We start from the raw sequence: 17,952 nt of genomic DNA, 5'->3' as shown, positions 1-17,952 counted from the left end.
CATATATGAGGTTGACTCACTTTTACGACATGGTGATGCTTCTTCAGATGTTTATTTATTTAACTTTTCTTTTACGGTGGAATCTTGGGACCAGTCATATGACAGTGGGCAGTCCAAAATCTCCTTTGTGTGCTTAACCTCGGGGGTCAGAGCATTGTGTTTAGCCTCTTGTTTTGAAGGTTGTCTCCAACAACATGGACAAAGCTCTTTTTGTTGCTGCTCACTAATTTTGTCTGAGAGCGTTCATCAAATTATTTGGCTCTCATATTGAACTTGATTAGTCCGTAACTTGGCGCTGGAGAGTGTTCAGTGGTCCTCTCATTATATTTCCCAAGACAAATTAAACAATTGAGAATGAAGATCTGACCTGGTTTAAGCTGATTTCACAACCCACTTTCCTTTATTTCTATCTCTGAAAATCAAGAATAATACACTGAAGGAAATGACTGGCAGAACTCTTCTGATCAATAAATGATAGTTCAAAACCAGTTGCTTGTGTTTCCAAAGCCTGATAAACCTAATTTCTTTTGAGCTCAACCACAAACACATCACTAAGCCACTCTGTTCCATTGTCATAATGACATGCTTCTTTATTACAGTGAACTTAATTACTGTAGTTCATTTTGAATCAGTACAACCATTGAACTGCATGGTTTGTCATGCATTAATTCAGGGCCAGAAATAGCCGCGAGCAAATACATCCAATTTGACTGACGGGTCTTGAAAGACCGCAGTGCCTGGATGTTATTAGAAATTCAATCATTTTAAAGTGTAACCACAGAGGCAAAAACATATAGACAGTATATGAATAAATATATGTACATATTATAATTAAACCCTCTGGTCAATTATAAGTTCTTGTTTTTTATTACCATAACGTTTTTTTTTTTCTTTTTTTAAAGCAGTCAAAAAAGAAAACATCCAAAGACACATTACTACATTTGTCATTTTGTGATGTTCACCTAAATAATTCCACGTGTGGATAAATGAACACAACATTTCTGAAAACTTTAAATACAAAAAGGGTCTCTTCATATCCCAATGAAGGAATCCCATTTCATTGTGATATTTATTGACATCTATTAAACATTTTCACTTTGCATAAAAAATATTTGCAATAACAGAATCCAACTATGTTAAATGTAAATGCTCCACACTTATAAAGCTCCTTTTAATCTCCTTTTAAGGCTTTTACAATGTGTTTCTCATTCATACAAATACTCATTCGGCATCTCTTTTCAGTCTGGCTTGATCTGATATTCAGATATCTGGTCTGATAATGTTTGCGTATTTACCTACTGCACATTGGAACATACCATTATGACATGAAAAATAGAAAATTGTTGTTTAATTCTATCTATTGTAAATCTCATGTCATTTGTGACCTGCACTGAAAGTTTAGTGGTTTGGGTGACCTTTGCAAATAATTCAATTACTGTGAGACTGACTTGTTACAAATTGGCCTGAGTATTCATTTGAAATCAAATGGGCAAATAATGTAATATACATCATCTTTTGTATGCTCAGCAGAATATGTAAGGTAATGTCTTAATCTCTCAGACTGCTTGCCATTAAGCTCAAACTAATTTCTGGGCTCTTATCTACAACACAAGAGGTTATTTTTTACCAAGCTCACTCCCTTTCTACATTTTATCAGTTCTGGCAAATATTCAATAAACACTGTGTCAGAAGTAGATGAACTGCGCAAGAAATTGGGTGCCAGTCACTTCCCCTTTTTTTTTTTTTTTTTTTTTTACAACCACAAAGACCACAGAGATGTGTTGAAAATGATCCCTCAGCTCTTTCTAAGTGACACTACAAATACATTTCACAGCTCCAGTGCTTTTCTCCAAACATCAGCACAACACCCAACAGACTTTGTAACGGCTAGGCTTCAAACACAAAAGCAGCAGAGAGCGAATGATCCCACAACTGCAGCCTGCGTCACAGATCCTGACCTGTGAAACAAAAGTCAAAACAGGCCTCAGTGCTTGCAATTGATTACAAAAAGCTTAGGTTTAATGATTGCCATCTCAGTGTTATGGTTCATTAGTTCTTATGTCTAGTGTGACTTTGTTGAACAGGAGATCCTATCAAAGATTTCAAGCCCTTCAGCACAGCACCAAAGTTACAGTTTCAAGTTTACGCCCATAATATGCGGATACACACACCACCTGAGACATTAAAAAAAAAAACCACTCAAATAACAGCAGTTACCTTTGCGAAGCCAACATTAAATACCAAAAATGGCCTCGTATTTGTTTCCATCCAAAGTTCTAACCACTTAAGACACATACACCAACGCACTCTGAGAGTAGATGTATAAATGTATACAATATTATCTACATCATACACAAGCATTTTAATAAATCGAGGTTTAGAAATAAATATTCAAAGTGAACACAACAAAACAGACAAAATAAAAAAGTATGTGACGTGGAAATAGAAATATCAGAGATCATCAGCAAGAACTGGGAAATTTCATATTAACCTGCAATCTTTAGAGAACATTTACATACCACTTATACGCAGCCAATTAGTATTTCACGTGTGAAAGCACAGCAGTGTATCATCTTTGACCACGACTGGAAGAAATAGTGTGCAACACTGCCGCCATATGGTAGAAATTGGATTTGTGCCTGCATGTCCTGGTTTCATCTTGAAGCTCAAACCACAACCTGAAAAAGTTCAGCTGTAGCATCACCAAGGCCTGATAATACCTTAAATTAGTCCAAATCTATGTTTTCTTATGTTTCTGGCCTTTCAGACAGAGGAAAAAAAATATTCTCAGCAAGGTTTGTATAGTAGGTAATAGTAGGTTGAGAAATTTATATTACCTAGTTATGACACTAATTGATTTGTAGCAGTTAAGCACACGTGATATAGGTACAAGATATTACAAAAAGTTAGATATGAGAACAATTTGAATCTAATCTATAATTTATTAATTTAAATGTAGCGTTACCAATGAGCTTAAAGAGGTCTGCAACAAAATTTAACACAAAATACATGCAAGAAATCTGTCTCTTCAAATGTCAGACCCTGCGACGAATGAGATCTTTTCAGGCCTTAACCTGAAATTGTAATACTTTAATTGGCAGGGTTAAAACTAACATTTTTACATATAATTTAAAAAAATATCACGAAACATGCCGAGCATGATAGGTACAAGGCTGACTACAAATATAAATGGCTACATTTGTCATAAATGCAAAAAAAACAAAGCTGAGCCAAATTTCACGGGTTTATGTGGGTTTTCAAAACTGCAAACAGAGCATAAACTGGTCAACTGCGCAGAGCTCTTTGAACATTTATAAGACAAAATATATAATAATAATTATTTATTTTAATTCAAATTATATTTTTGATTGACCTATTCCTGAATATTTGTGTGCAGTTATTTGAATAAAAATATTAAGAAATAAATATAGAAAATGACCATTATCTATTGATAGGAAAGGGGAAGAATTTAATACCCGTGCCAAGATACCGGAAGTACTTCAGCGGTCGTTCCGGTTGCCAAAGTGTAAAGATGTCGCCGTCCCTGTTTAATTTTATCGACGCCAAAGAAAAATTTACGGTGAGAAACTGCGGAGATTATTCTATTTTTTTTTATGTGAAAACAAGTGTGCATTTTCTCAATATGCTGCAACTGAAATCATAATGAGGTTTGTTGGCAAAGCGAACAACCTGTTCTCGTGCTGTTATCACAGATGTAACGAATTAAGCTAAGCTAACGTAAACCTCTCCCAGCGATTCCTTCATAACTGCTCTCTCCCTTCCCTCTCGGACAACTGCAGGTTGCTGCCAGAGAAAGCCTTCCTAGTAAATCCTGCAAACAGATAATTGGTGTATTTAATCAAATCCCTGGCAAGTAAGTTGTTCTCATGTCGCGTCTTGGGTTGCAGTTTTAAAGCAGGCACGAAGATAACTTTTATCTCTCTTTTCATGGCACAGTGAGACGGAGAAGAAGACCACACTTGACCAGGCTTTGAGGGGTGTTCTTGGTGAACAGATTGTAAGTTTTTTTTATTATTATTATTATTATTTTGAAATGAGTAACTAAACAGTTCTTCGAAAATTTGAAATAATACTGTATTTCTGTAGGATGAACAGACGGCGAGTTGTGATGACTATCTGTCTCTCATCTACCTGAGCATCGACGCTGTTACAGATGGTATGTTATAACAATTAATCTTCATTTGTATTGCTTTGCTCTGCAGCTGAAACTTTATCAAACTTGCTAAATCTTTTTAATTTCTTTTATCTATGAAATCTTAAAGAAAATTATCCTTAATAAAGGAATATATAAATACATACCTTTTAATTATGTCCCGCACAAACCACATCTCAGATCAGCTGGGTGGTCATCACAGACCAGTATCACAGCACCTTGTTTTCATTCTCCCCAGTTTTGGAAAGAGTGTCTTATTTATTTATTTATACTTAGAATTTGCTCGGAAGACTTTCGATACTTCTACAATCAAAAATCTGCTCTCTCGAGCAGCTGAGAACTTTTTGCTCTTCTTCGGCCATGTTTCCATTCAGGCATCTGCTCTGCCACGACCCCGTTTGTCCTGCTGGGAGACGTACTGGATTGCCTTCCCCTTGACCTGTGTGACAAAATCTTCTCTTTTGTCGAAGAGAATGTCTCCACCTGGAAATCGGTAAATAACGTGGCTGTTCAGTAGAGGTAGCATGCATTGTTCAAGCATAATCTGTATTATTTAGTTGTTTGTCTGTCTGTCGCTTTCTTCCAGAGCTCCTTTTACACGGCAGGGAAGAACTATCTGTTGCGGATGTGTAATGGTACCGTGTTTTTTTTTTTTTCTTCCCTGTTTTTGTTCTAAATCGTTTTTTTTTTTTTCACACATAAGACTTTATCAGTAACGGCGTAGCCTTTTGAAATGCCAAACTCTTTTGTTTGTGTAGATCTTCTAAGGCGGCTGTCCAAATCTCAGAATACAGTATTCTGTGGGCGAATCCAGCTTTTCCTGGCACGTCTCTTCCCTTTGTCTGAAAAATCAGGTAAGAACAACAATTGTTCACCTTTTTAGAAAGAAACCACATCGGCATCAAAATTCCAATATTGTGTCCCAACCATGTTCAAAATTTGTCAGATTATATTAATATTTTTGGGGTTTTTTTCAGGGCTGAATCTACAAAGCCAGTTTAACCTGGACAATTTAACCGTGTTCAACAAAAATGAACAAGAAAGCAACCTCGGCCAGAAGGTGAAGTGTCGACACCTGATCTTTTGCTCGTGAACTCTTTGAATCAAGCCAGAACTTTTCATTTTGATTTTCTGCTGCCATGTTTATAGAGCACAGATGAAAAGGAGGATGGTATGGAGGTGGAGGAAGGGGAAATGGGAGAGGATGATGCACCGGCGCCATGGTGAGTTGAAGCCTCGCTTCAAAGTATGCCACAAGGTTGTCTCGTGTGTATCAAAACTGAAAAACATTTTGCTTTCAGTTCAATTCCGATTGACTACAACTTGTACAGAAAGTTCTGGACGCTGCAGGACTACTTCAGAAATCCAGTACAATGCTATGATAAATTCTCATGGATGACATTCCTAAAGGTAATGCACGGCACAAATGCCCTTCTACTTCCACATGCCTTGGCTCTACGTGTGACATGTCTCTTCAGCTACCCAAATAGATGCTTAAAACTCACTGTCTGTGCACGTGTTTCTGGAATACTGCTCAGTACTCGGATGAAACCCTCGCAGTATTCAAGAGCTACAAGCTGGATGACATGCAGGCCTCTAAAAGGAAGCTGGAGGAGCTGAGAGCATCTGACGGAGAACATGTTTACTTTGCGAAGTTTCTCACAAGTGAGAAGGTGAGAACATTTCAGTTGGTGTTACCACACCGTGTGACAATATAGTGCAATCTTAAATGTCTTTATTTACTGGTCACTGGTCCTTTTAACGATCGGTTGGACTCGTATGACGTGTTTCTCCTCCCTCTGTTTGCAGCTGATGGACTTGCAGCTGAGCGATGGAAACTTCAGGCGACACATACTTCTGCAGTATCTCATCCTCTTCCAGTACCTGAAGGGTCAGGTCAAATTCAAAAGGTGAAGCATGTCTCTCAGATGTGTGACAAAACATACACCAGTCATGCGAAAGTCACGTTTTTTTGATACTTAATGTCCTCGTACAGCTCCAGCTGCATCCTGAATGATGATCAGGGTACCTGGATTGAGGAGACAACTAAACTGGTTTATCAGGTCAGTTGAACATTATACTGACATGCATTGTATTTGGTAGAGAGCATTGTCTGTTTACCTGTGAAACAGGAATAGTATTTAAAGTGCCCGAAAGCACAGCTTCATTCATTCCAAATCTGCCTCCGTAGCCAAACTGAGTTATCAGGGATGAAAGTCCTTAAATATGCAACCAACACGCTAATAATCACCCCAAATGAGTTAGTTTTTTGTTATGGAGACAGTAGAGCCTTAGAGAGGGACAGCACCTATGTAGCACTCAAGAAATCAAGTCTTTAAAGTAGGGTGGCCACACCAAAGCTGTTTTAGGACATTCCTTTCTAAAAGGCATCAGACAACCTGCTGGGAGTTTTGCCAAAAGGCATCCGAAGGGCGTCCAATCTGATGAAGATAAGATTGAACTGACCTTCCATCTGTGGGAAACTGACAATAAGCATCAACTCACATCATCCCCATTATCTAACATGGTGATGATACATTGTGCTGTGTGTGTGGGGGGGAATACAGACAGACAGACAGAAGGTATGCATTTCTGCCAGGGTTTCTGGGAAATCTGCTATAAACTGTGTTGACGTGTGCTCTGTTCATTCAGCTCCTGCGAGAAATCCCTCCTGATGGAGACAAATTTGCCACCATGGTTGAGGTAAGCCATGCTTTAGAAACACGGAAATCATTAAAAGAAGCCTGCCTGTGCGAGTTCTCTGTCACAGAAGAAATGTTGTTTGGTTTTTGACAGCATATCCTCAACACGGAGGAGAACTGGAACGCCTGGAAAAACGAGGGCTGTCCGAGCTTTGTGAAAGAAAGGTACCGAGTGAAATGTGCCAAAGTCGCCGTGATTTGTATGCACTGATTGGTTAGCTACAACAAAAGAGTGGTGGGTGTGTGAGCTTAAACGAGCATGACAAAATGACGAGTGGTCCCGCTTGTTTTCCTCTGCAACAGAACAGTAGATGACAAACCCAAAAGACCCACCAGGAAAAGACAAGCTCCAGAGGACTTCCTTGGAAAAGGGCCAGACCGCAAGATTTTCATGGGAAAGTATGTTATCTGACCGGAGGCAGGGTGGCCTTATGGAGTAGTGTGAATGCTTTAAGTTTGAAATTTTGCTGGCAAGTGTCCATCCTGCAGAAACATCGAGCATTGTAGTAAAGCTTTATCTGTAAACTCGTTTGCTTTGTACCGATCGCGGTCTATATTTGTGGAGATAAAATAGATCGGTCTTTGATAACCAGTTGCGGTCTATGACCGAAGAAACAATGGAGGCCGCTCATAATTCAAACCCGTTTGTGTTGTGTTAGCGATGAGTTGACTCGATTGTGGAACCTGAACCAGGACAACATGGACGCCTGCAAATCAGACAGCAGGTCAGTGGTTCACAAAACAATGTAGCAGATTACAACGTGTGGATGTAGGAAATGAGCTTTGTTCCATCAGTTTTTGTTTTTTTCCCCAGAGAGTTCATGCCGTCACTGGATGAGTTCTTTGCGGAAGCTATTGAACAGGCCGACCCAGCCAACATGGTGGAGGAGGAGTACAAGTAAGTCGACACCGTCATGTCTGCTGTGAGAACATCTGGAAGTTGGTTAGTTCCAGCTCGGTTTTAATTGTCTTCCTGGATCTTCCAATTTCTTCACCTGTCGTTCTGTAAATCCTTGTAGAGTCGTGCGTAACCCAAACTATGGCTGGCGGGCTTTGAGGCTACTCTCCCGGAGAAGTCCACACTTCTTTCAGCCAACTAACCAGAAGTTCAAGAGCCTGGCCGACTATTTGGACAGTATGGTTAGCAAACTGGCCAAAGAACTGCCGGTGAGGGATTTGTTCAAATCAAACAGTTTTTTTTTCTCCAGGGAATTAACTATTATTTAATGCCAAGCTTTGCTCTGAAAATGCAGAAGGATATTCCCTCCGAAGAAATCAAGACGGGAGAAGAGGATGACGACGATAATGGAGACAATCTTCTCAAAGATAGCAATGACAGTGAGTTTCAGTTGTAACCTTTTCACTTCATATTGTAGGACGTGCGGGTGTAACCAGTAATGCTGTCTTCCTCGTGTTTAAGGCAAAGTAAACATGTTTTTTTTGTATTTGTCAGGTAATCTCATCATAGTCACCTTCCCCTCAACATGAAGGTCAAGCAGCTTTTTTTTTTTTTCAGTCGTTCCACCAATTGGAGCTCAGATCGAATCTCGTCCAAAAGCGGGACGTTTGCTGCTGGTTGTGTTGTTTTATGCAGCCGCGTAATTAATCACATTGGTGTGACACCTCCACCATTCGTTATCGTCAAAGAGTGACTGTATATGTGCAAACATAAAACACAAAAACTGCCTGGTGTCTCCTGTAGCCAAAGAGAGATTCTGCACATATTTGGCATTTTCCAAAAAGTCAGAGCCAACCTGTATGTTGGTTTGCTTTACTCTACGAAGATTAAGATCTTGAGCTTTTTTTTGTAATGAGTTTACATCCAGCATCTACATGATGTTTCCACCCATTTTAGCCCCTGTTCATAGACACTTCTCTTTGTAATTGGAGCACATTGTCCTTAGTGCATTTGCTCATTTCCATCTTCAGAGTAAGTCTTCTAACGAAGGCCCTGTGTTTTCTTCCAGGTCCGAGCATTCAGAGCAAACTCGTGACAAACCAGCAGATGGACGACATCGCAGCTAAACTGAGCGCTCAGTGGAAGACGCTGGCTTCTCATTTGGAGATGAAGGCGGCAGAGTTGCGGGAAATCGAGACGGACAGCGAAGACGCTGACATGCAGGCAAAACTGCTGCTGGTGGCCTGGCAGGACAGAGAGGGAACACAAGCAACTGTGGAGAGCCTGGTTACAGCTCTTAACGCTGCAGGCTTCTCCCAGATTGCCGACAGCCTCAGTGAGGCTTAAAACAGACAATTTGTTGCTTAATCTGTACCTTCATTACACTGTCGCAGCACGCTTTTTCATACAGGAAAAAAAAAGCTGTTAACATTTTTGTACGTAGCGTAGGTTAAATTTTTCACAGTAGAAAATCCAATAAATGTTTTTTTTTCCTTGTAAGAACTTTGACTCAGTGCTCACATGAAGGAATCTCAGTTTATTTCACCACCTATGAAAAGCGATCAATAACTTATTACAGTGTTGATGTTGGAGGTTTTACACATCGTGACGAGGAAACCTGCAGAGAAACAAAGTGACGCAAACTCGGAAATTGGTGTCACCAACAACAACGTCAAAAACCTAACGAGCAAACCATGACGGTAGAATCTCAAGCCTTTATTTAACCGCACACGGTTCACCACGAGGGCAACCTGTCCCGAACCATTTCCCCACACACACACACACACTTCCCCAAAAAGAGTTTTAATGAAGATTTGGCAGACAGAGCCTCATCTGTCGATACATTTTGAGAACAATCACAGGAGATGATGTGAGCCAAAGCACTTGAAAGACCTGAGACTGAACCCAAATTTCCTAACGGGCCAACAGGTGAACAAGTCTTTACAGTGTTCTGTAATACATCTGCGACGACACAAGCCAGAATGTCAAGGACAGCAGCTTGGCTAGGCATTTTGTACAAGTTGATTAAGTGACTAAAGAGAAATATTTAGCTTTTACGATATGATCGCCTCATCAAAGGCTTTAAAAAATATACAATGCGTATAAAACATTTAATGAAACTGCAGAGCTAGATTTATAAACCTTACGGATCCAGTCCAGAGATCGCCTCTCAACACATCTCCATTTTCAAAGCCTACCATGTTTGAATATTTAACACAATTTGTTTTACAAGCATTTGTGTTGGTTACAAAAAAACCCAAAAAACTTAAGGTAATCAAATCTTTAAAGACACCAGTTTTATTGCACATCTATGCAGACAGTGCTTGGAAATGGCAATCTGTATGTGTGGATGCAGTCTAAGGAGTCTCCCTCCAGCTACTGTTCTTCAAGTATTTCCAGCCGGCGGGGCCCGTACAGTAGAACATACGCTATATGCCAGTCTCCACCCCCAGACAGCCGCAGGATGTCCTCGGGAGTTACCACACTCACCTTGTCGTCATCGAACTTGACCCACTCATCTGTCAAGGGACAAAGAGATTAAGATGAAGCTCCTGGATATTCTGTTTTGTGTCTGGTGTGCAGCGTTACTAGGAAACAACCGTGGTCACCTTCTTTCCTCTTGACCCATCCCACATAGTGACCTGATGAGCTGGAGCGGCCCTGGTGCGTCAGCACAGCCTGCAGGTCGTAGTAGCCGCTGTTGTTGGAACCAAGGTCTACGAAACAGTTAGAAATCCTTAAATCCAAATGCATTGGCCGAAAACACAAAGCTGTTTACAATCGACCGAGTTTGAATGCTCGAAATTAATTGAGAAATCTAACAGTTTTAAACAGAGCGGCAATTTGAGAGATTTCTCCTTTAAGATGATCTGCTCATCTTACACTGCTAGCTGCTTGTTTGTGGTTAAGGTCATTCCTTTTCTTAAACTAACGTTTTGACTTGTTCCACAAAGTCCTCTTAGGTTCAATTTTGCACTTCAGGACTTATCGTGACATTTCTATCACCAGTCCCAGCAAAAAACACAGTGACCCACTTCCTTTGGTAGACGCGTGCCCTCACACTGCTTCCATGTGTCAGATTATGAACCCCTCCATCCTGGTCTCTCATCTGATCTAATCTCTCTGTAGAATCTTGTTTTTTTCTTAATGTTTTCCATCAATGAGTGTCAGCCTCTCCAATTAAACCCTCAGTATATACGTCCATAACGATGATAAAATAAGCTTGAAAGCTTGGTTTCACATCCACTCTGGCAGATTAGCATCAAAACCTGGTGTTTATCACTAAAAAACACTTAAAACTGACCTGCAAATGCATCATATTCCTGCATCTGAGCCTGTAATATGATTTCATCGTGTCATGTGACAGACGGAAGGAGGCATATTTTTCTTCTTCACGTTGGGAACTTTGAACTCTCTTCAGACAATCTTGCTAAAAGCTGTTTTTGAAAGCATTTTGATGTTGCAACATACCGTCAGGGAACGAGAAAGGCTCATATTTGACTTCTTTCACTGCATCTGGCTTCTTCAACAACTAAAGCAAACAGAGCAGAGACACATTGAACTGGTTATTGTGATAAATGCAGAAATTAACGTTTATCCTTTTTTTTTTTTTTTTTTTAACCTTCTGTTGCTGTTTCTCTAGCTTCTTGTCCTCAACCTCCTTAAACTTTGACCTGATCGTCAACATTTTCTCCTGGACCTCTGTGGTGCACAGCTCATACACATCCAACATGAGAGGGAACTTGACGTCCTTTGAAAAAATAAAATAAATCATACATCGTTTGAAAAACAAAAGTTCCCTAGCGAGCTGTTAAAAACCCCAGAAGGACAACAGAAATAGACCCACCTTTAGAACTTTTGCATTGACGGACTCCTTCTCTTTGTAGAAAAATCTGACCATTTGAACAGTCAAATAGGCAGGGAGACGGCTAAGCTTTGACTGGTGAGAGGAGAAGAAAAAACCGGGAGGTAAATAAATTTCACACTCAAAAACATTGAATGTTGTAACTGACCAACAAACACTTACAGATTTTATATACAGGGCATTTCTATCCAAGGTTGGAGACATTTTTGTGATCTCTTCTTGCAGTCTCTGGAAAAAAAAAAAAAGAAAACATTACATTAAACATACATTATATCCTCATTAACTGGGTGACAAACTAACCATTTACAACTTGTGTAATATGCATATGTATTGTCAATATTTAATTTCTATTTATGACCTCAGTCTGAACGAGTCATTGCCACTTCATATTTGGCATGAGCAATAATAAAATCCAGTTATGTGGGGAATACCAATCTTACTCTCACATGTACGCCTTTACTGCAACATGAACGTCAAACTGAAGCTTTTACAGCATCTGGTGACACACGGAGCTTCTTAATGACACGCCTTTGTCTCCACGGTTGCCAGGTCCATTCATTATAAGCTACTCTGGGCTTCTTTTCTTTTTTATTTTATTTTATTTTAGGAACTCAGTCGTCGGTTTTCAACGTGGGCCAGTGAATGCTCAAACACCCCCGTGTTGTATGGGATGCAGTGACATCTAATGGCACAAACTCAAGCCAGCAACTTCCAAGCAACTTTTCTACAATGTGACAACTGTGCCGAAGGTAAAGTGCAGATCTTAGCTTTATTAAGACCTAAAATTATATGCAGTTTTTTGGTGGGACTGCTTTGAGTGACAAGTGAGTTACAAATCTAACAACCAAGCTGGTGATTGGCTAAAACCGCAACAAGGTCAGTCTTTTATGTTCAGAGTGTGGTTTACATACCAGCCTAAGTCCTGTTGCAAGATATTTGACTTCTTGATTGATGAAGCAACTGAGCTGAAGCTGGCTTTCCTTGCCCTTGATTGGCTCTTCTTCCTCAGACTCTGTGCATTTCATGCTGAACAACAGAGTTAAGAAACACTCTTGCAGAGCAATTCATCATCGCTGCATCTTACCGAATGTAAAACGCAACCATGCCAATAACCCCGGATCCATGACCAAGAGTCCAACTATCCAGAGCACAGAAACCACAATACACAAAAACACACCGAAAGGATACGTAGTTTCGTATTCGACACCAAAATACTGGTCAATGAAGTTCTTCTTTGAAGAGGCGGAGGCAGCTCCACTCTCAGTGTCGGTCTAAAAGATGAGCAGACTCAAACTTTAACTCAGCTACAGCACATCTTCTCTTTGCTATAAAACACGAGATAAAACTTTTTTTTTACCTCCATGGCAGTCTCTGGCTCTAGTGGTTCCAACTTTTGCTGAAGCACTCTCATCATCTGCAGCCAGCACTCATTGGCATCCTGAAAAGTGAAGAAAAAAAAAAAGCAAAGCAATGTCAACAGACGCAAGCGTGGGCTTTGTGCAAGAACAAGAGCGTTTAGTACAGCAAACACAGCTTGGATAGAAGAATCTTAGAGTATTAAGGGGTTCCTCACCTGCTGGAGGTACTGTCCCTGGTCCCCTTTCTCAGCAAACTGTGGAAAGGCCATGTGAAGGAACTGCAACAAAATAATGGGTGGGAGGCTGGACGAGGTCTTCTCCATAGTCTCATATAAATCACGGAGGGCTAATAATGAAAGAAGAAACACATTTTAGATGCACTAAGAAGTTTGAGACATTGAAATATATATTCAACAGTCAAGTATTGGCTATGCTTCACACCTGCTGTGATGTACTGTGATGGCGCATTCGCCCCTGAAGATCGCAGAGCACCTGAATACCTGCAGAGGGAGGAAGACACCTGATTTCAGCAGGAACAACACCACAAAAGCTGAGGAAAGGAAAAGCTTGGCTTAGGTGTGAAGGACAAAAATAACCGGTACGAGTCAACATTGTGAGCCAAGTAAGCTCACAGTCTATCCATGCTGTGCCTTAAAGGTGTACGAGCAGGTAAACACACCTCCTGAGTGCGGTTTTAAGCTCTGGCACCGAGCGTAGACACTGCACTGTGGCGTTCATATAGCAGGTGTTGCCCAAGTTTGTCAGCCCACAAGGCAGCTCCATCTGAACATGTATCGAAACAAAACACAGTTTTGAAAGATGTAACAAACCATTTCTTATCTAGAAATAAAACAAGATACTAGATACATAGATATTCCTTTGCTAAGGGAGATAATCAAGAAAGCACTGAAGCTCCTTTCCTTAGCATTTAGAGAACTTAAACAGCTCTTATTGTGGCTGAAGATTACACTTCCAGGCCATGTCATTTCATTCTGAACCTTCCTAAGCAGAAAAGACTATGTGACGGAACCGTTACTCACCGCCGAGGCCAGCTGCTCCTCAGTCATGTCTTCTACAAACATGGGTCGGACAGCAGGTTCCTCAGGCAGAGCATCTGCTGAGCCCATCATCAGCAGAGTCATTCCCTACGGACACAATAAAAACACAGTAATGTTAAACAGATTATTGGTCTGAATATCTGAGTAAAACGGGAAAAAAAAGAAGAAAATTCAGCTATATTCCTCCAAAGAAATACTCACATTTTTCAGTTTAATGTTTCCCCAGTCATCATCCTAAAAAGGAAGGTCAAATCTTCATTAAAGTCAAAATGCAAAAGGAATAACATTTGTCCTTACAATACAATGTAGCCAAATATGTTTCTGTTATCTGAAAATATGAATCTACTGTAAAAATCTGTTAAAAAAAAAAAAGAAGACAAAAACGCAGACACCGATGGCTATGTTGTCTGTCTGTTTAGGTATTGTTGAATATAAATATTGTCCCAGTTACAGTTACAATGATGAGGCGCTCTGCTTTATTCTTCTTTGCCCCTTAAAGGGATCAGCAGCTGATGTCATTCGTCTTCATTAAAATAATGGCAATTAAGCAGCTCCATTAGTCCATTAGTGTATTGCTTCTTGATCAAATCAGTTAACATCAATGGTTACAGGCTTTGGATTGCATTGGTTGACAACAAGAAAGTAACTATACTAAATGCTGCCTTATCCTTTGGCATAAGAAAACATTTAGCATCTTAATACCTTCAGAGTGCCTCCCTTCACCATGACCTTCTGTCTGTCTGGCTGAACTCCCGTCAGCGCAAAGAGTTGAGCCTTGAAAACCATGGGTGGCTCCTCAGTGTTGAGCTCTACTGCATCGAACTTCTCTTTGCCCCATTTCACATTTACTGAAAGAAACAGAAAGAACACATGTCTACATATCAGCCTTCCGTGGTGCGTGTTGGGAACACAACTTGCCAGACTGCTGCCATGTATGACACAGCATCCAGTTGGCAATAGTGAAGAGCACCAAGGAATCAGGCAGCGACGAGGACAGTCTTGTTGACAGTAGGTCGAAAATGTAGCAGATATACTGCAGTTTGGCTTCCTACCTACTGCAGTTAAGTGCTCACTTTGCCATTCCAGACCACAGCTGTTAAAATAATAAAACAGTGTAATCTGAGAATTGTCTCCCCCCACCTCCCCGATAAATCGAAATAGTAAACCGTAACGTTTAAAATGTGGCTAGCTTAATTAGCAATGCTATCCATTACTAAAATACACAAATTAGATCGTAAAATGTTAAAACAAGACTACTTAAAATAGCAAGAACGCAGACAAAGCACCTGTCTACAGTGAGATGCAGATGTAGTTCATTATCGAGCAAAAAGTCCAAATTTAACAGTTGTCATGCTAACTAGACTAGCTTGACAATTAGCTGCAGTTTCGTGTCAGGTGCCACTTAGCATAGTCAGCTTGCTATGCCTCGTATACAGAACCAGTAGTTAAAACACGAAAATAGTCTGATAACTTTTACGTGTTTCTTTGTTTCCCACTGGCGTATCCTGAAATAACTCTACAAACTGATAGAGAACTTAAAACGTCACAAAGTCAGTTTACCACTGTTAGCATGCTAACTGCATATCACGCTAAACAGCTAAGCTAATGTAATACACCCTGCCGCACTACAAACACGTGTAAGGATTCGTGTTTAATGATCCTTATCAGGGCAAGTAGTATACTTTATTAGTTTTCTTTTAACATACCTGTAAACACAGGCATGGCTGGCAATCTTTCACTTCCTCAGTTTATTTTCCTGTTTGTGTCCACCGGGGCGCGAATCAAGAGTTGGCTAGTTCTTAACCTGAACTTCATTCAAACAGAATGACGCTGCAACAACACGCTGGGATCTTATCGATGCGCTCGACGTCTGCCAGTCGTCCTGTTGCGTTCAACACATCAAAGCTGCGCGCACGCAGACAACCGTTGAACAGCCCGTAAAAGACATTTAATGTGATATTTCACACGGGGTCGAAGCTCGTGTTTCTCCCGTGTAGTGCACTTTGAACAGATAATACATTTCCTCATCAGATACTCTTACAGCTTGAGGTGAGATTTAACAAAATACCGGAGACGCACAGTGGAAAAAAATCTGCGCGCCTATGGGATCATTTGATAAACCACAATTGAATTAGGAAAACACATTTGTGCGAAAAACAATGACAGGTCTTGTGGCACACATTAATTCTCCAGTCAGGTCACAGGACCACAACCTAAGCGACTAAAACTGAACACACACTTCAGAAACCTAACATGCAAGTTGCACACAGACTGCTAATAGAACAATAAAACATATGTATGTGTGCATGTAGTAAAAAGCCAGCATACAAGGTATGATAAAGATATGTTTATTGACATATCCATCAGTGCGGACTCCAATGCAATTTAACCATGCAAATTATCCAAGACAAGAGTAGATCATATTTCCAGTGCTGTTTTTTTTACTTTTTTTTTTTTTTTAAACTGAACAAAAAAAACAACTTACAAATAAAAAGACTGTGGAGGTATTCCATAATCCTTACGTGTCTTTCATTATATACACTGAGAGAGGGGGGGGGGGGGGAATGGGGGTTGCATCAACTGGACATTACCATGCAGGAGAAACAACCTCTTACTACTAACGTGACAACCATTCACACGGGTCAGTCACTTTGGGTACGTCCTCCTGAAATCTGTCATACAACATAAACCAAGTTCGGAGACTTTGTTTCGACACACACACTATTGCAATGTGTCCACAAAGAGGTCATCTGATATATCACTTCTAATATTCAAAACCTGGAGAAAGGAAGTTCTGATAAAACCACGAATGTGTAGCAGTTTCTTTAAAAAAAAAAAAAAAATTATGGAAGAGTTAAGCTTGGTGTTGTGTTGGAGAAAAACCAAAATAATGAATTGGAAAAAAAGCTTTGTGTGTGTGTCCAAATAAAAAAAAAACTAAGAAAAAGAAATAAAATAAGCAGATATGGCAGTAAAAATCAATATTCAAACGTTAAGGCACTAGGTGGGCCAAATGCTACACCAGTTTAGTCTTCTACAAATAATTTACAGTCAAGTCAAACAGTGCAGTTTTACATTTGTTAACTTAATGTTTTCCTTTTGAGCCATCTATCTATGAATCAATGTAAGGCAATACATTACAAAAAAAAAATTGAACAATACAAGAAAGAAAAAAATATTACAGAGACAATGTACCAAATAAACAGAAAAAAATCCATTTAGTTTTATGACTCCTATATGCCATTACAATGGAATTTTCCTTATGGCTTGGAGCAATAAAAATAATAATAATAATAAAAATAATGCATAGATTTAAATGATGATCTTGCATGCTCCTCACTCAATACTCAAAACAGCTAATACTCGTGTCCCAATATGCCGTCCCAAACCTGATAATTGACTTGCAGAGTGATAAGAATACAGGCGAAAAGGCCAGAGACATTAGATGAAGGCATCAGTCATGTGTCTTTATTTTTTAGTTGGGGGAGGGGGTGGGGGCTGTTTTGCTCAAAGATCTGTCAGGCGGGGAGAGAAATGACTAAACAAAACAAAAAAAAAAAAAAAACTTTTTTCACTCCTGAGACAACCTTTCACTACAGATCTACAATCGCTGTATGACAGTACCTTAAACCGAAGACATACTTGGTGGAGTCCAAACAAAACCCCCCTTACACATTCCAGCTTCCATTTCGTCTGTCACAAAATACCAATACCAAGTCCTTCCATCTCTCTGTTGTCGTCTTTCTTTCAAGGCGAGTGTGCCATCTTCTGGTAGAAATAGAGTACTGCAAGTTTGATGAGTTGAATAACGGTTTTCCTCTGAATGTAGAAAGGAAGATATTGGGGGGGGGGGGCACGTAATGTCCATGATGCCCTGTGTCTGACATGAGTTGCAAT

At 40.0% G+C, this 17,952-nt stretch overlaps 2 protein-coding genes across 2 annotated transcripts; one reads left to right on the top strand and one right to left on the bottom strand.

Moving 5' to 3' along the window:
• The first annotated feature begins 3,497 nt into the window (after positions 1–3,497).
• thoc1 (THO complex 1) lies at positions 3,498–9,271 on the top strand. The gene is made up of 21 exons (XM_072363667.1): positions 3,498–3,580; positions 3,801–3,874; positions 3,958–4,018; positions 4,108–4,177; positions 4,549–4,667; positions 4,761–4,809; positions 4,933–5,028; positions 5,152–5,234; positions 5,324–5,397; positions 5,476–5,584; positions 5,713–5,847; positions 5,984–6,084; positions 6,171–6,237; positions 6,827–6,877; positions 6,971–7,041; positions 7,180–7,275; positions 7,536–7,601; positions 7,691–7,774; positions 7,896–8,043; positions 8,130–8,214; positions 8,844–9,271. Exons 1-21 carry the CDS (start codon positions 3,533–3,535, stop codon positions 9,119–9,121), a joined length of 1,965 nt encoding a protein of 654 aa, XP_072219768.1. The 5' UTR covers positions 3,498–3,532; the 3' UTR covers positions 9,122–9,271.
• Positions 9,272–9,469: 198 nt separating this feature from the next.
• Positions 9,470–15,915, bottom strand: usp14 (ubiquitin specific peptidase 14 (tRNA-guanine transglycosylase)). The gene is made up of 16 exons (XM_072363668.1): positions 15,762–15,915; positions 14,758–14,903; positions 14,257–14,289; positions 14,038–14,142; positions 13,677–13,780; positions 13,439–13,497; positions 13,213–13,343; positions 12,997–13,077; positions 12,828–12,910; positions 12,551–12,665; positions 11,802–11,867; positions 11,622–11,714; positions 11,397–11,525; positions 11,246–11,306; positions 10,384–10,491; positions 9,470–10,293 (listed from the first exon to the last, which is right to left on the bottom strand). The coding sequence occupies exons 1-16, from the start codon at positions 15,775–15,777 to the stop codon at positions 10,151–10,153; spliced, it is 1,473 nt and encodes a 490-aa protein (XP_072219769.1). The 5' UTR covers positions 15,778–15,915; the 3' UTR covers positions 9,470–10,150.
• Positions 15,916–17,952: the final 2,037 nt, after the last annotated feature.

This window comes from Leuresthes tenuis, unplaced genomic scaffold (assembly GCF_036924035.1).
Source record: "Leuresthes tenuis unplaced genomic scaffold, fLeuTen1.0.hap1 SCAF_14, whole genome shotgun sequence".
NCBI classification, from domain to species: Eukaryota; Metazoa; Chordata; class Actinopteri; order Atheriniformes; family Atherinopsidae; genus Leuresthes; species Leuresthes tenuis.
The sequence above is the reverse complement of the archived record's forward strand: the minus strand, read 5'-3'. Positions and strand labels throughout refer to the sequence as shown.

What these genes read in the sequence shown, in the direction of transcription:
- usp14 (XM_072363668.1), bottom strand. An exon ending in AGGAGCAGCTGGCCTCGGCG is followed by an intron (nt 13,781 to 14,037) that starts GTGAGTAACGGT and finishes ATACATGTTCAG; the next exon opens with ATGGAGCTGCCTTGTGGGCT. An exon ending in AGGGACAGTACCTCCAGCAG is followed by an intron (nt 13,078 to 13,212) that starts GTGAGGAACCCC and finishes TTCACTTTTCAG; the next exon opens with GATGCCAATGAGTGCTGGCT.
- thoc1 (XM_072363667.1), top strand. Translation starts at nt 3,533, where the DNA reads ATGTCGCCGTCCCTGTTTAATTTTATCGACGCCAAAGAAAAATTTACG. An exon ending in AGTTTCTCACAAGTGAGAAG is followed by an intron (nt 5,848 to 5,983) that starts GTGAGAACATTT and finishes CTCTGTTTGCAG; the next exon opens with CTGATGGACTTGCAGCTGAG. An exon ending in CAACTAAACTGGTTTATCAG is followed by an intron (nt 6,238 to 6,826) that starts GTCAGTTGAACA and finishes CTGTTCATTCAG; the next exon opens with CTCCTGCGAGAAATCCCTCC.